The sequence below is a fragment of the Cricetulus griseus genome, chromosome 10 (assembly GCF_003668045.3).
Source record: "Cricetulus griseus strain 17A/GY chromosome 10, alternate assembly CriGri-PICRH-1.0, whole genome shotgun sequence".
Classification (NCBI taxonomy): Eukaryota; Metazoa; Chordata; class Mammalia; order Rodentia; family Cricetidae; genus Cricetulus; species Cricetulus griseus.
The window spans coordinates 15,663,458-15,679,814 of NC_048603.1; the positions used below are offsets into that span (position 1 = coordinate 15,663,458).

A 16,357-nucleotide genomic window follows, 5' to 3' on the forward strand; every position below is an offset into this window, starting at 1 on the left:
AAAGTTTACAGTTGCCTTGAAGGCTGACTGGCTCGTGCAGCAGACAGATGAAAACAGACTCTAAAGGTAAGAAGTTAAAATTGGGAACAACACAGAATGAACATTAGCCAAAGACCACAGCAAATGACTTATGACAAAGTGAGGGGCTGGAGCCAAAGATAGCCACACTAATTTATCTTCTTTAAGGGGCTAAAACCTTGGCAGCACTAGGGAGACGACCACTACTAAATTGGTGCTGGGCTTCCTAACTGCACCTCTTGAGCATCTATCAGTAGAAGCCACTCGGAGGAGGCAAACAAAACAAAGAGCAATCCAGAAGCTCCAGTTAATGAGCACAAGCCCTGCCTGTTGGCATGAGGCACATGGGGATGGCGTTCAAGTGTCTGCAAATGTCCTTGTTAGTGTCATGCAAACAACAGGCTAAAGGACACTATGGTTGGTCCAAACGCACACCAGACAGTTTAGAGCTGCTTTTAGTAAAGCCATAACTGGCAGGATTCTTTCTCTCTCTCTCTCTCTTCTCTCTCTCTCTCTCTCTCTCTCTCTCTTTCTCCTCTCTTCTCTTTCCTCTCTCTCTCTCTTTAGTTGAATAAACTTTCCTTCACAAATTTCCTATATTTGTTTATTATATTTGAATTCTTATTTTATTTGTCAAGTCATGATGGAAAAAGAATGGACAATGGTTTAGAAGTGTTTTGTACAGGTTGTCTTGCCATTGTAACACATCTTATAGGAATAAAATTTCCACAGATGTGGTGGCTGTGTTAGTGGTACATCCTGTCCTAGTGCTGAACAGTGTAAAATGCAGTGGGTAAGGAGAGTAGCTTAACAGCAGGACGGAAAGAATAATCTCCAATGTCATCCCTCCTGCACGGATCTGCTTTGATCACTTTAATTTCTACAACAATCTGGGGGTAAACTGGGGATCTTACACACAACAACTGAGAAAATACAAGGGGGCTAATGGGGGAATGTAAACGAAAACCACGGGTGATGCCCGCCAGCGCCAGCCAGGCACCGGGTGGCCTTGCTCCAGCTTCCCTGCAGTCCCCTTCCCCTGGGAGTGAGGAATTACCACTACAGCCTTCAAATCAAATTACCAGTTAGTTAATTAAGCCGGGATAGAATTGTATTTACATTTTGACATATTTTTATCTTCATTTCTTAACTTTGTGATAATAACTTCTTAAGAATACAAGAAAGGAGTATTTCCAGGAAAAAAGTTCTTTTTTTTTTTTTATTTGGTTTTTCGAGACAGGGTTTCTCTGTGGCTTTGGAGCCTATCCTGGCACTCGCTCTGTAGACCAGGCTGACTCAAACTCAGGGAGATGCGCCTGCCTCTGCCTCCCGAGTGCTGGGATTAAAGGCGTGTGCCACCAACGCCCGGCAGGAAAAAAGTTCTTAGTTCAACATGATTTGTGTTTTGTTTTTTTTATTGTCCATTTTCTTTGCTTCTTCTTGTTGTTATTTGCTTCTTTTATTTTGGTGGTGGTTTGGGGGAATCAAACTCATGGCTTCACACACAGCAAGTAAATATTCATTGAGGGACCTACAAACCAGACCCAATATTTAATTTATATGAACCAGATATAAACAGAAAGTTAAACAGTTCTCTAATGGGTTCAAAATCTGTGAATCTTGGTCCATATTTTCATAGCAGTGACAGTTTGGGAGAAAAGCACCTCCTAAGGTGTTGGGCAAAGTCTCAGCCTGCTGTGTTACTAGGAAACCGACCGTAAGATGCACTCCTTATCCACCTTTGGGGGCTATGAGGGAACCAAGCTAGCTCTGCCTCCCTGTCTTCCTTCACCCACAGGGACTCAGTCTCTTGGTGCTGCCCCAGGGGCCCCTTTTGGCCTTTCCTTCTAGAACATCTCCATTCTTTTGTGACTCTGCTGCCCAAGCGCGCTCTACCATGAGCCCACAGCTGCAAGACTGAGCTTCGACTCAAGTCGCAGGAGGGCTCCGCCCTCATCGGAGAGGCTTCTTCTTGAAGATGACGATTAACACAAATAAGCACGAGGCACTGCAGAGAGAGCCAAAGACTTTGGTGATGTTGACACCACATGGGATGTGTGCATTGAACCGCTCCCTACCTCAGGGCCCTGGGATCTATCAGGAAGAGGAGGCAGGAGGATGAAAAGAGCCAGAGGTGGTGGATCTCCCCGTATAACAGGACTGACACACAAATATCACAGAGCCCGTAAGAGCGCCCGCCAGACCTGCACAGGCACACACCAGAGAAAATCTCATCAGGGAGAGGGAAGTGGACACCTCCTAGCCCTTCACCTAAAAGCTACTCTCAACAGACACCTGCAAGGAAAGGGAAAATGGGTTTTCTCCCATGGAGTGTCACTGGGTATAGCATTCACAGCCTAGGGCAAGCTCCATGCCCGGGAGTAGTTGGCCAAAACAAAATGGACTTCATATTTTCTTTGTGTGTGTGTGCTTTTGTTTTATTTGTTGTCATATTGGTGGGTTTTTAGTTTGCTTGTTCTTGTTTTTCTCTTGAGACAGGGTGTTTTCAGTGTGACCCTGGTTGTCCTGTAACTCACTCTGTAGACCAGGCTGGCCTCAAACTCACAGAGATTCTCCTGTCTCTGCATCCTGAGTGCTGACATTAAAGGCATGCACCACCATGCCTGGGAGGAGGAGACAGATAGAAAGACAGACAGACAGAGGCAGACAGACAGACTGACCAACTGACCATGAAGAAGATAGACAGAAAGGTTGAGAGGAACTGGGATGAGTTGGGGAAGAGAAAATATGAGCAAAATTATTGCATGAAAAAATTGAATAAAAAATTAATCAAAAAAGAAACCAAACTAGAATATTATAAACTTCAAATGAGATTATAAAAAAATTACTTTTCAAAAAGTTAGGGAAGGAATGTAAGGTTCTATTGTTTTAAATTCATATACAAAACCTTTTTTACTTAACAGTGGATTATAAGGTAATAGATGCATAGTTACCTGAAAACACTATGGTTCCTAACTCACTTCATACACCTGAGATGCTCACTGAGTAAACACAAACACCATAGAATTACTCATCAGACCAGGCGGGAGCTGTGCCTGTTCCTTTACCTATAAAATCCAGTTACAAGACTAACCTGATAGGATTACTGAGGGCACTCAGCATTTATTAAGTTTGATTGTCAGTATTGATTAGCTAGTTAGTAATATAGGGTGAAGCAGTGAAACTCTTATAACATACAGAGAAGTCACACCATTACTTAAACTACATTGAAGTCTATTATTATGCTCTTACCTCCATATGCAAATTTTCTGGGGAGATTATTTTGGTGAAAATGATGGCAGGTGCTCCAGTTATTCGGACAGAAAAGTCTGTCAAGATGGGGGTTAAAATTGCTCTCCTTTCTTGATGCCGCCGTATGCTAAAAAAGATAAGACAGACAAGTGTTAGTCAAAGAGTTCAAAAAAGAAAATTATGAGTCACCTGATTTTTTTTTTCAAGGATAACTTTAAGTTTGTTAAGTCTGTCCTATAAACATTCAAAGCAAAATTTCACCATTGCTTTGAGAGTGCGTATCTGGGTATTTTACAGTCAGCTCCTTCAGTTCTGTAAGATCTCAAAAAACTGCCAGAAAAAAGAACCTCAAAAAAATTCAGACAAACTCACAGCGATTTCCTATCACTGTGATCCAAGGCCCTTTCAATGAACTATGCTTTCTGTTTGCAATTCCACCTGTTGTCACAAAGTCTCCGATCTCTCTTGTTACCATTTTTGTAAGTATCCCATTCGTAATACATGGATGTGGTACTGGACAATGGCGATCTTTCCAGTTTCACTACGCTCACCAGTATATTCTATGTCCCCCCAGACCCACACCCAACAGAGTCGCCCCATGTGGTTTTTGCTAGCTTGGAGTTTCCTTTGTAAAACCAGCCTGGCCTCTGCCTCCCAAGTGCTGGGATTGTAGGTGTGAGCCATGGTGCTCATCTCTTAACTCTTTTTGCTTTACTCGTGAAGATCCACTTGAGTTTATGAATAATCATACGGATATTAAAGCCCTCTTTGTCTATTCAATGGCTTTTGTATTTGAAACCCAATGCTCCCTGAGAACATGGCTGTAAGAAGGCAAGATGATTATCAGCCTTAAAGAGACAAACGAGGAAACGGCTTGGACACCAATGGAAACAACACATGGCCTGCACTGAGCTGTCTCTACCATAGCTTCTGGTCTATTTTAATTTATTTTATAATTATTTTATAAATTCTCAATTTTGACAAGTTATTTCTGTTTGGCACCCACAATTGCTAGTGATTCAAAGGAAAATGAAATGAGAAAACACCACTGAGAAACACAACTTCTGATGGCACAGATATTCCAAACGATTCTCTCAAGTTCCAGTTTTCATTTTCTGAAATAACATATTACTGTGTTTACGTTTGACTAGAAGCCACACCTCCAAATTTCCTGTAAAATTAATTTAATATTTTCCTCAAATACAACCTTATTATTCCCTTATGATAAAAATGATACAGTTGAAAGCAGAAAATTGGCAGAAGTTATACCTCATGTAAAAATGCAGATAAAATAGGAGTCTTTCTACATCTTAAAAAAAAACTAGAATAGTCTAGAGAGCACTAATGTCTTTTGTTAAATTTCCAGTGGGAAGAGCCTTACATAGCATCTGCCAAAAAAGCAAATTGGATCATCTGGTTCTGTGAAACATAAGTATTGGATTTCAAGAAAGTCAATTTTGAAGAATTAAGAGATCTGGTAAGTAGAGAGCAACAGGAAGGAACATTAAAATCTGCGACTATGAGGAAAAGTTTAGACCCTGAGAGGCACCGTAATTACAGCCTAATAATTCAGATTCCATAAAATGACCAACGTGAGAAACACGAAGCGTGATGTGCTCTGGGGGGGGGGAGGTGGGGGGGGAGTATGAGACACGGGATGCATTAGAAAGACCGTAAATGGAAAAGATGGCAGCAAACCAAGTCAGCAGGAACACCGTCCTCAGCTCTGCGGTTGTTTTCTCAGTGACACCAACTAGAAAAGCCCTAGTGCCACAGCAGGAAAAAGGAAATCTCATCAAATCTACAGCCGCTTCTGTTGCATAGTGAGACTCTTTCTTCAACATTTAAAGTAATGGTGAACATTTAAAAACAATTTAAAATTCTATCAACCAATTATTTTCAAAGATGAATCACAGGAGGGAGAGAAACACTGAAGGAACAGCTCTTGCCAAAAACCATCGCCATCTTGCCAGGTAATATCTAGTGTTCAAAGTCGAAAACCCAAAGCCTCAGCAGGGGTAGTGCAGACTTGGGGTCAAGGCAAGACTGAGGGGGTGAGCGGCCTCAGACCTGGGCCCCTGAAGCCGAGAAAGCATGGGTCCATCTGAAAGGGAAAGGTGGGAATGCCCTAGCTGAGCAAGAACAGCTCAATGTGACAGAGGAGAGCTCCCCAGAAAATTGTAAATCATAGGATTGACTATGTGTGCCGAATTTACACTATCTATGAAGTTGTTATTCCGAGTTATTTACAACCACCACCACCACCACCACCACCACCACCACCACCACCACCACCCAGCTATCGTTGCAAAATGGATTTCATGCTTGTAACAACAAGCAGAACAATATAGAAACATTTGTGTTGGGTATGTTAGGGTTACCGGCTGCCGGAACAACAAGATTAGAAACTGGAGGCCGACCCCAGTCCTCCCCTACCTGCTGGCCATATTCCACTCCAGGGCTGGGTTCTGAGAGTTCCTCTCACTCTCCGTTAGCACCCCTCCCGTGCCAATCCCTTTCTCCGGCTTCAGCTGACTCCACTGGGCGGTGCCAATATTGATGGACTGCAGGTCTATTTGGTACTGTCTGTCTTCGATTTCGGACCCAGGATCTCGAAGAATTCCCAAGTTCAAGGCTCTCCTGGGAAGGCAATGAAAAAAAGCAAGACAGATATTCCATGGTTATTGGCTTACTAATGCAGTATCATAACCACGTTTGCCCAAGACTGACAGTCAAAACGCATGATCAGATTAGTTAATGAGCTAGGGTAAGTGGGAGGTAGGATGAAAGCGAGAGCACTTCACCACACACGGTTTGATGACGGTGCACAGTGTGGTGATCGTTTCACACTCTGCACAGCACTGCACTCCTTTCCGAAGCGCCTCCACACTGTGTTGTCGTTCAGGCCCTACTATGATCATTAAAAAAAAAACAAAAAACATTCAGATGCAAAGCCAGTGTGTGACAGAACTGCAAGTGTTTAGAGACTCTCCCTCCCTGAATCCCTTTCCAGGGCCAACCATACAACTTCCTAAGAACCCCACTGCCGTGTTAAGCGAGGCAATGGCGAGCATTTGGGGATCTGGCACTCATATGTTAGGTAAAGACTTTCAGTTTCAAGAGGCTTGTCCCGAGGAGGCAGACAGGGCTGTCCGATGGAGGTAGAGCAAAGACAAATCCTCCTGAACTGGACTGAATGTCAGTTTAAAGAATTTCCCCCAGATGAGGGTTCCAGTGAAATAAGGCCCCCAAAAGATACAAATGCAAACTCTCATGTGCCACTCAGGTGTCTTGATTGGGACACAGTGGGAACAGAAAACAGAAACAGGTTCTCAAAGACTCCAAAAACACTGGACTAGCAGGTAAGAAATACACACACCCTCAATACGTGGCAGAGAGTAAGAATTTTAAAAAGTCATGCAAAACTACAAGAATAGAATCACTTCAATTTAAAACTCAAATAGCACAATAGAAGCTACAGTACATGGAACAAAATCGAAAGAGACGAAGGGCACTTACAGTCATAACGGGGTTTGGATCCATAGACAGCTTAGGAAGAGGCCTTTGAGAATTCTCTCAGGCGGTTCAGGGTGAGGACAGACACAGCATGTAAGGGGGATGGGGGGAGGGTTGGCAGCCTTGGAGGATGCACCCCTTGCCTAAAGTTGGCTTTGGACCCCATATTTGGCTCTCCAGTAACACTGGAAAAGAAAACATTACAGCTGCTTCTCCTCAGGCTTCTCAATCAATCAAAAGAACCAGATACCTCTAGCCAAGGGAAGAGAGCCATGATATTCTGATCTAATCCAAGGATTAGAACGTTATACAACATTGTATCCTCCTCTAAGACTTCATTCAACAGGGCCTGTCAATCATCTGGCCAGGAGCCCAGGAACACTGACTAACTCGCCTGAAGATAACGCTAAGGAGATGGGAGAAATGACGATTCCCCCTAAGTGAGATAATGGAGTTACCCTTCTCAGAAACCCTGCCCTCACTAGGGCTGCTGAAGGCACCTACCTCCCTCTTGGCAGCACGTGTAAGCCCACCCACTTTTCGGAGCTTAGAAAGTGTGATTTTTCCTTTTCTTCTGGCTACTGCTCAAAAGCCTAAGCATGCTTTCCAGGACACTCTGGGGTCCTCACTGTTTATCTGAAGCCCCAACTTCTGCCATGCACCTTCTTGGCAACCTCTACTGCTAATCATGGTGGCTTTCTCTCCCCAACTCAAAAGGCATTGGGGTTTTCTTATCTTTGTCACCTTGCATATGGCAGCTGCTGGGATTGTTTTCCTTTCAAACTCTAATAGCACCCTTTTGAGTTCATCTTTAAATCCTTTTATTAAGGAGCCTGAGATCCCAGAGAGTGGACCTGATTTTCCTGGTAACAATAACCATCAGAATAAACAGAAGTGACTTGTGGACTCTACCCAAAACGTAAGAACTATCAAGCTTGCCCAAGAGACACAGCTAAAATTTTAACAATAGGATGATTAAAAGCCAGCAAATGGAAAAACAGATACTAGACAAAAACTTGTTCAAAAAACCAATTAGAAGTAGTTAGTCATTGTAGTAAATAGTTTTAACTCTACTTCAGTAGTTACACTTTGGTGTACAACTTAGACTCTCTCTCTCTCAGTAATAAAATAAAAACGAAGAAAGGAAATAGAGAATGTGAAAAATCAGATTCCTACATTTGATGAGAAAAATCTTCAAGGAGCACAGTGTCTGACAGTTGCAAAACGTTTCTCAACTGCACAACAACATTTATAAATACTGATTCCCGCCTAGCATAAAGCTTGCCTCAACTCATTCAGCCAATTAGTGTCAGACAGACTGTACCCTGTGAGCACCATAAAGTTACCTTCCCTGCTTTGTTGAAGAAGACCTGAAAAACTCTATGTTTAGAAATTTAAAACATAAGTCAGTTAATCCTGGGTCAAAAAAATTAAGAAAGATACGATTACAGTCTTACAGTCTTATGCGCTAAAGGCATGGGATACAGTGGAGCTAGCATTTCAGGCAAATGGAATTCTAACACACATGCATGTGTTCTGTTGTTGCTTAACACACATGCATGTGTTCTGTTGTTGCTTAACACACATGTAAGTGTTCTGTTGTTGCTTAACACACATGGATGTGTTGGTGAGGAAGACAGGCTCAGAAATAATAAGCTAAGCATTAAAAGGCAGAACAAACTGGAGAAAGAGTGGGAAATGAGAGCAGAAATTACTGAAATAGTGAGAGACAGTCAAGAAGGTCAAACCATAGACAACTTTCAGAGGAAGGGAAAAATAGCAGGATAAAAAGAGTAAAGATACATTTGCAATAAAAAGGCTGCATGGCTATGATGCTGAGCAGAGCAAACAGATGACAGGAGGAAGCTAAGCAGGTCTGGAGAGTCAGGATCCTCCGACTTCTGCAGGAAAAACCTCACAAACTGGAGCTCATCACTCATTGCTCTCAGAGAAGGTGTTTCTCATTCTCCTCAGCATAGCATTAAATAGCATCCATCATCTCATTTCTTTCACCAAATACAACAATCATTTTCCTGTGTGTGTGTGTGTGTGTGTGTGTGTGTGTGTGTGTGTGTGTGTGTGTGTATGAGAGAGAGAGAGAGAGAGACAGACAGACAGACAGAGACAGACAGAGACAGACAGAGAGAGAGAGAGAGAAAATGAGCTATTTTAATATCTGGGCAATATGACCACTAGTGATACAATGTAGCAAGTGGGAGAGCAGTGTAGTCTGTCATCGTCTGTAGTCTTAGGACTACAGAAACCACATCATCTTATCAAAACAGCATTTTCTCAAATGAGCAAAGTTACATTTGTGCCTCAACAGATAGTTCCTGGGCACGGTGTGTCGTGTTCTGTGGTAGTACCTAGCTGCTGGCTCCTGCCTGACCCATGTAGTGCGGATTTAGAGGCAATTAGACTGAGCACAGAATATAGCTGGAGACACACAAGGACCACCTAACAGACTTAGGTAGCCCAGGAAAGAGAAAGGAAGAATTTCGGTCTACGTTCCAAAGAGCCCCACCTTCTCTCACAAATGAAGACCTGTCTCACAGAGGAGAAGCAAGGCTCCTGGGTGTGAGAACAGCAGATACAGCAAACCCAAGAAGGCTCTGAAAGGCTGCTGTGGAGAATGGGCAGGGAAGGAGGAACATCAAGCACTGGGTGCATGCCACCTACTTCCTATTTGGTAAAGTTTAAAGGAGCCAAAGGAGCTGTGCAGAGTGAAGATGCACGGCCTAAAAGGGCTGGCTGGCTCTGCAAAATGGCCATTTTACAGTTGTCTCATGGAATACAGGAATGACGGAAGGGCATAGCGGGAGGTGGAATGTTTTAGTGGAGACCACAGGCCAGCTCCCATATAACCACACAGAGACTTAATGTTAATTATAAATGATTGGCCCATAGCTTAGGCTTGTTACTAACGAGCTCTTCTCACAACTTAAATCAAACCTTATTTCTTATCTAGGCGCCACCATGTGGGCGGCACCTTTCTTCAGTGTGGCATGTTGTTCTTGCCCCCATACCCCTCTGCTATCTCTTTGTCTGCAAGTCCCTCCTAACCTTTTCCTGCCTAACTATTGGCCAGTCAGCTCTTTATTAACCAATGACAATAATACATACTCACAGTGTACCAAAAGATTGCTCAGGGTCCACAGCTATCCAGAGAGAGCCTCAGGGTCTGCTTAATTAGATTACTGAGACCATACACGAACACTCGTGCGCAAGTATGCAGAGGCTGTTATATCATGAAATCTTTAGTAAGTGTGATGGTAGAGAAATTACCCTACTTTAATTCCCCTCAACCTCAGCATCGATTGTTAACGGAAGTGAAAAGACCAGAAATTGACACAAGGAGATGCAGCCGTGTAAAATGTGCACCAGAATTTGGAAAACCAAAACCAAACAATAAACCAACAAACAACTAACAGAGCAAACACTGGTCCTCAGTGAATTCAAGACACATTTTTATTAGCTTAAAACCATTTTAATAGCATGATGGTGAGCATAGTAGATCCCTTACTCCAAACGCTCTGGGAAATTTAGGTCAGTTAAAAATAGGTGTATCTTACTGGGCACTGGTGGTGCACACCTTTAATCCCAGCACTTGGGAGGCGGATCTCTGTGAGTTCAAGACCAGCCTGGTTTACAGAGCAAGTGCCAGGATAGGCTCCAAAGCTATACAGAGAAACCCTGTCTCGAAAAACAAAACGAACAACAACAACAACAACAAAAAAAAAGTGTATCTCTGCAAAACAGTTTCTTCAATGATTTCTTAGTGCCCAAGACATCAAAATCAGGATTCATAAATGTATTTCCATTTTATTTTCCCAAGTACAAATGTCTATATTAGATGCTCCAAAGGTACAGCACTTAATACAAAGATTATATCTTAAAGAACTTAATATAAAAACTGAGTTTGGTTTGAGTTTTCTGTAACAAACTTAATATAGATGCGCTTTTTAGACATAGAAACTGCATATCCAACTTTCCCCTCATAGTACATTATCCCAACAATGTATTTTCACTTCTCTACAAAGGAAATATACTTTTAGTAGAAGATAGGCAATGACTAGAATGCTTAAAATTCACCACACCCTTCTTAGGAATATGATGCAAGTATCTGACAACAAAAAGCCTCATAGAATTGTTTCCTTTCCCAATTAAATATTTTCTAGACACATCTGCTACGGGAAATAGAAATCAGATTTTCTTGTCTCAAGTGCATGTGCTTCTGAAGAGCTGCATGGACTTTGTCCCGCCCTTACTGCTGCCTTTGAAAGCGAGCCGTCGAATCCGGAGAGAGGGAGAAGCAGGGTCCCATAACTCCCTAACCCTTAACCCAGGAGGCTGCTTTATCGGCTACTATGTAGGAGTTACAGCTCTAATTCCTTTGGCCTCCCGAGCCTCTCCTCCCATTCGGCAGGTGGTGGAGGAGGATGAGCTCAGGCCTGCAATAGCTGGTCAATAGTGCGATCATAAGGAAGCAGGGGCGACTGAGTGTGTTTAACAGGAAGCGTGGCTTTAATGTTTTCCTTTCTAAATGATTTAGTCTGGGCAGGCCTTCTGCGTGTTTACACAAGGAGCAGCCCATGTTGAAACACTTACTGCCCCTTGCTGAGTAAGCACATCTTGGGATTCAGCGCAAAGTAGCAAAGTTCATTTACTTATAGTTCAATTCCTGATCTAGGAAATGCTAAACAAGCCAGAAAATAGGAACATAAAACCAAGTACAACTTTTGTGTATTGAAGAAATTAAATGTCTATGTATTTATCGCCAATTCTCCACGAGTGACAGCGATCAGGAACGTGAACAGGGAGGGAGATAAAATGGCTGCCTGTCAGCTCTCGCATAAGGACTTGGGGCAGGATGGTCTTGGGTTGCACAAGAACCACTGAGAAGCCTGGAGGAAATGCCAGACTCCCCCATGGACAGACGGACTCAGCAGGGCCCCGCCAGACTCAGGAATAGGGTCCCCCTTGGTCCTTCCCCTTCCATGCAGGACACACAGTTCTTAACCACGGGGTCTTCAAAAGTATTTATTGTTATAAGTTAACTTTCTAACCAGCTGCTATATTGAGAAAAAAAAAAAAACTAACGGAGGCATTTATAGATAAATCACAACCGAATTAATTGGAACGTCAGGAGTTCCAAATTGCAGTAAAACATTTTAATAAAGACAATTCCTTTCCTATCTTAACACATCCATCTTATTAACATGCTTCTCTGTGTCACTTAAATTCTGCTTTCTTTAATTACATATTTTCATTTCATGTGAATTCTACTTTTAAACTCTAATGTGTTTGTAATGAAAGAATGCATAATTACATAAAGTGATGGTGATGATACTATTAACAGCACAGCCTTGTAGCTTTCAAGTGCTTCTAGGGAGATCACCACACACACACAGGGTAACACGCAGAGATGACCACACACAGGGTTACATGTACAGATGACCACACACAGGGTTACATGCAGAGATGACCACACACAGGGTTACACGCAGAGATGACCACACACAGGGTTACACGCAGAGATGACCACACACAGGGTAACACGCAGAGATGACCACACACAGGGTTACATGCAGATATGACCACACACAGGGTAACACGCAGAGATGACCACACACAGGGTTACATGCAGAGATGATCACCACACACAGGGTAACACGCAGAGATGACCACACACAGGGTAACACGCAGAGATGACCACACACAGGGTAACACGCAGAGATGACCACACACAGGGTAACACGCAGAGATGACCACACACAGGGTTACATGTACAGATGACCACACACAGGGTTACACGCAGAGATGACCACACACAGGGTAACACGCAGAGATGACCACACACAGGGTTACATGCAGAGATGACCACACACAGGGTAACACGCAGAGATGACCACACACAGGGTTACATGCAGAGATGATCACCACACACAGGGTAACACGCAGAGATGACCACACACAGGGTAACACGCAGAGATGACCACACACAGGGTTACATGCAGAGATGACCACACACACTGTAACACGCAGAGATGACCACACACAGGGTTACATGTACAGATGACCACACACAGGGTTACATGCAGAGATGACCACACACAGGGTAACACGCAGAGATGACCACACACAGGGTTACATGCAGAGATGATCACCACACACAGGGTAACACGCAGAGATGACCACACACAGGGTAACACGCAGAGATGACCACACACAGGGTTACACGCAGAGATGACCACACACAGGGTTACACGCAGAGATGACCACACACAGGGTTACATGTACAGATGACCACACACAGGGTTACATGCAGAGATGATCACCACACACAGGGTAACACGCAGAGATGACCACACACAGGGTTACATGCAGAGATGACCACACACAGGGTTACATGCAGAGATGACCACACACAGGGTTACATGTACAGATGACCACACACAGGGTTACATGCAGAGATGATCACCACACACAGTTACACGCAGAGATGACCACACACAGGGTTACATGTACAGATGACCACACACAGGGTAACACGCAGAGATGACCACACACAGGGTTACATGTACAGATGACCACACACAGGGTTACACGCAGAGATGATCACACACAGGGTAACACGCAGAGATGACCACACACAGGGTTACATGTACAGATGACCACACACAGGGTTACACGCAGAGATGACCACACACAGGGTTACACGCAGAGATGACCACCCACAGGGTTACATGCAGAGATGACCACCCACAGGGTTACATGTAGACCATGGCACTAACAATTTAGGTAAGTGATACCTGAAACAGCATAGTACACCTTGGCTATAAATTCAGTATCTTGTTGCTTGTATCCCATACAAAACACTACTAGAAAACACATTTTTTAAAGGTACAATATGTTATTGAAATAAATTGTGTTATGTAGTTGGCTGGAAATTGTAAGACTTCAAGCTAAACTAGATAAAGACAGTACAATCAAGGCTAAAAGCAGAAATGATTTAAACCATAACACACTGGAAGGAAAAATACTTAGATTTGGTATGTAACAACCCAACTCCTTTAAAAATAAAATTGTGTTAATTTATAATCTTTGGGGAATTTCAAACCCACAAATACCACAAAATTGGTAAAGTAGAACAGGAACCAAATTTACATACACTGCTCATTAAGATATTCTGTTTCTTAAGGAAAGAAATTTAATGAAATAAGAGAAAATGCAGAAAAGAGAAAAAGTATTTTTTTCTTCAGATCATCGTCTCATCTCCGGCCTCAGTTGGACGTAAGCATTTTTAGGGTTACCTCAGTCTCAGCACAGAGAAATGCACTCACTTATCAGGGTGTAACAGGTGGAGAACAGTTGGCTGAGCTGAGGTTGTGGAGGCCTCCTTGTCTGGGTGGAAGGGTGACCCTAGAGCATTTTAAAAATCAGGTTCACATCAATGTTAGAGGATCAGGATGGAAAGCACACACTTTAAGATTCTGGGAGTGGGCTGTGAAGATGTAAGCTGCAGGCTGAATGTTCTTTTACAGTGTCTGGATTAACCCAACTACCACATTCACATGGTTTAAGAGTTACATGAATTACTTCACAAGAAACGAGGGTAACATATCAACCAATACTTGCTTTGGAATACCGTCGTCATCATTTCATAGGTGAATATTTTTAAATAATTGCTTCATCTGACCATGGAATACTGATGCTTTATGCATAACAACTAAAATATCAATCAATATAAAAATCATAAAATCACCTTAACCTGATCTAACCAAAAGATTTCGAACGGTTATCCATTACCGGTTGTACTCTTCAAGCCCCCAGGCTATTTTCCATTCTCACAGACACTTTGAAAGATAAGATCACAATACATATACAGTTAAGACTCTATGGTTGGATAGAAGTTCCCTTTGTGGCCCTGAGGTCATACGAGTAAGACAGCTGCCCCTGCCCACCTCCAGCCTCAATGCCTGGGAGAGCTGGCCCTGCACCGCTCCAGGGCAGCACAAAAGGGGCGACCCCCAAGTTATGAACATGGAAGAGCTGTCCCCATGGTGGCACCGCGGGGAAGAGATGGGAGAGGGGGCCCTGAGGTCACCACCAGCTGCAGCTCTCAGGAGAGCGGCCCCTAGGCTGTGCGTGATTGGGCCACACAGTATAGAGCTGGCTCTGCAGGTGGAGGCCTGGGAGGGCTGACTCTGAAAATGGAAAAGCAGAGCAGCTGGCCCCGCCCCTTGCTCATCATCACTCTGCTCATCTGAACTCCCCAGAGCAAGCAAAGCAAAAGATCACACACCCTGGTGGTGAGGACATGGGAGAACCAGGGTTAAGTGTTGGCCCACCCCAACATCCACCCCATCTGTGATCTGCTGGAGCACGTGAAGGGGCCGGGCTGCGGACCCAAAGCTGCAGGATCTCCACAACACAGGGCAACATCAAGATAACCAAGAGGAGTCCCAGTGAGGGCCCAGCATGGATAGTGTAGCAGAAACCAGAGGCCTCCAACTTGCAAGTAAAGATGCATGGACAAAGGGGTTCACCGTGTGATTCACTATGTGAGATGGATTTTTCCTGCTCTCTCTCTTTTTTCCCTCTTAAATTTCATTGTATTTTATTTTGGGGGGAGGTTCCGAGGGCAGAGGGTGGACGCAAAAGGACAGGGAAGAGAATGGGATGGAGATGCAGACGTGATACATGCAAAGAACATCAAAGAAAAGTTAAAAAAAAAAGATTTTCCCTTCATGGACATTACAAAATTAAATCACTGTCTATAGGTATTTTGTTGGGGAATAGTATTTCAAGGTGTGTGACTTTTGTTTATGCTGCATTTGCTTAACTCTGTGAAGCTGTGATTTGTTGCCTGTCTAAAACACCTGGTGATCCTAAGAGCTGAACAGTCATTAGCAAGGCAGAAGCAAGGATAGGTGGGGCTGGCAGGCAGAGAGGATACACCGGAGGAGACATGAGGAAGAGGAGCAAGAAGAGAAAAAGGAGAGCAGGATGTCAGGGGCTGGACAGACAGACAGACAGACAGACAGACAGACAGACAGACAGACAGACAGACAGACACGGATTAGAAGGAAAGTAAGGTTTACAGAAGAGGGACCAGGGAGAGGGGCTATTTTAAGTTAGGAAAAGCTGACTAGCGACAAGCTAATCTTAAGGACACACATTCAGAACTAAGGATAAGCCGCCATGTATTTATTTGGGAGTTGGGGGGGGGGTAGGTCCACCAGAAAAGCCACAAGAGCAAAAGCATCGTTCAGTTACATTAAGTCAGGGCAATTATATGTAAAATCAACAATCTTTCCTATTATGCTTCCAGACAAGCCATCTTAAATCCAACACAGCTCATCACTGAGTGTCCTTTGGATGTGATCTAAAAAATAACAAAGGATATCATCATCGCAATGCTTCACTGAAGACATTGCCACATAGTGTGGCTACAAATGTCCGCACATACATGTCCCGTCTTGCCTTGCCCCTGGTGGTGTAACTTTGGTAGGCTGTGTCGTGCCCGTCCCTCTGCTCTCTGGCCTGCAGAGATGTGGGCCCATAGCCT

The 16,357-nt window shown here is 43.6% G+C and overlaps 1 protein-coding gene across 4 annotated transcripts in view; it reads right to left on the reverse strand.

Moving 5' to 3' along the window:
• The window catches only part of LOC100763509 (vacuolar protein sorting-associated protein 13B), a 437,125-nt gene that overhangs the window by 203,941 nt on the left and 216,827 nt on the right, over window positions 1-16,357 (reverse strand). For all 4 annotated transcript variants that reach the window (XM_027431500.2, XM_035449622.1, XM_027431502.2 and 1 more), the window contains 2 exons: window positions 5,707-5,910; window positions 3,271-3,397 (listed from right to left, as the gene is read on the reverse strand). In XM_027431500.2, coding sequence (XP_027287301.1) covers window positions 3,271-3,397; window positions 5,707-5,910 — 331 coding nt within the window. The remainder of the gene's footprint in view (window positions 1-3,270; window positions 3,398-5,706; window positions 5,911-16,357) is intronic.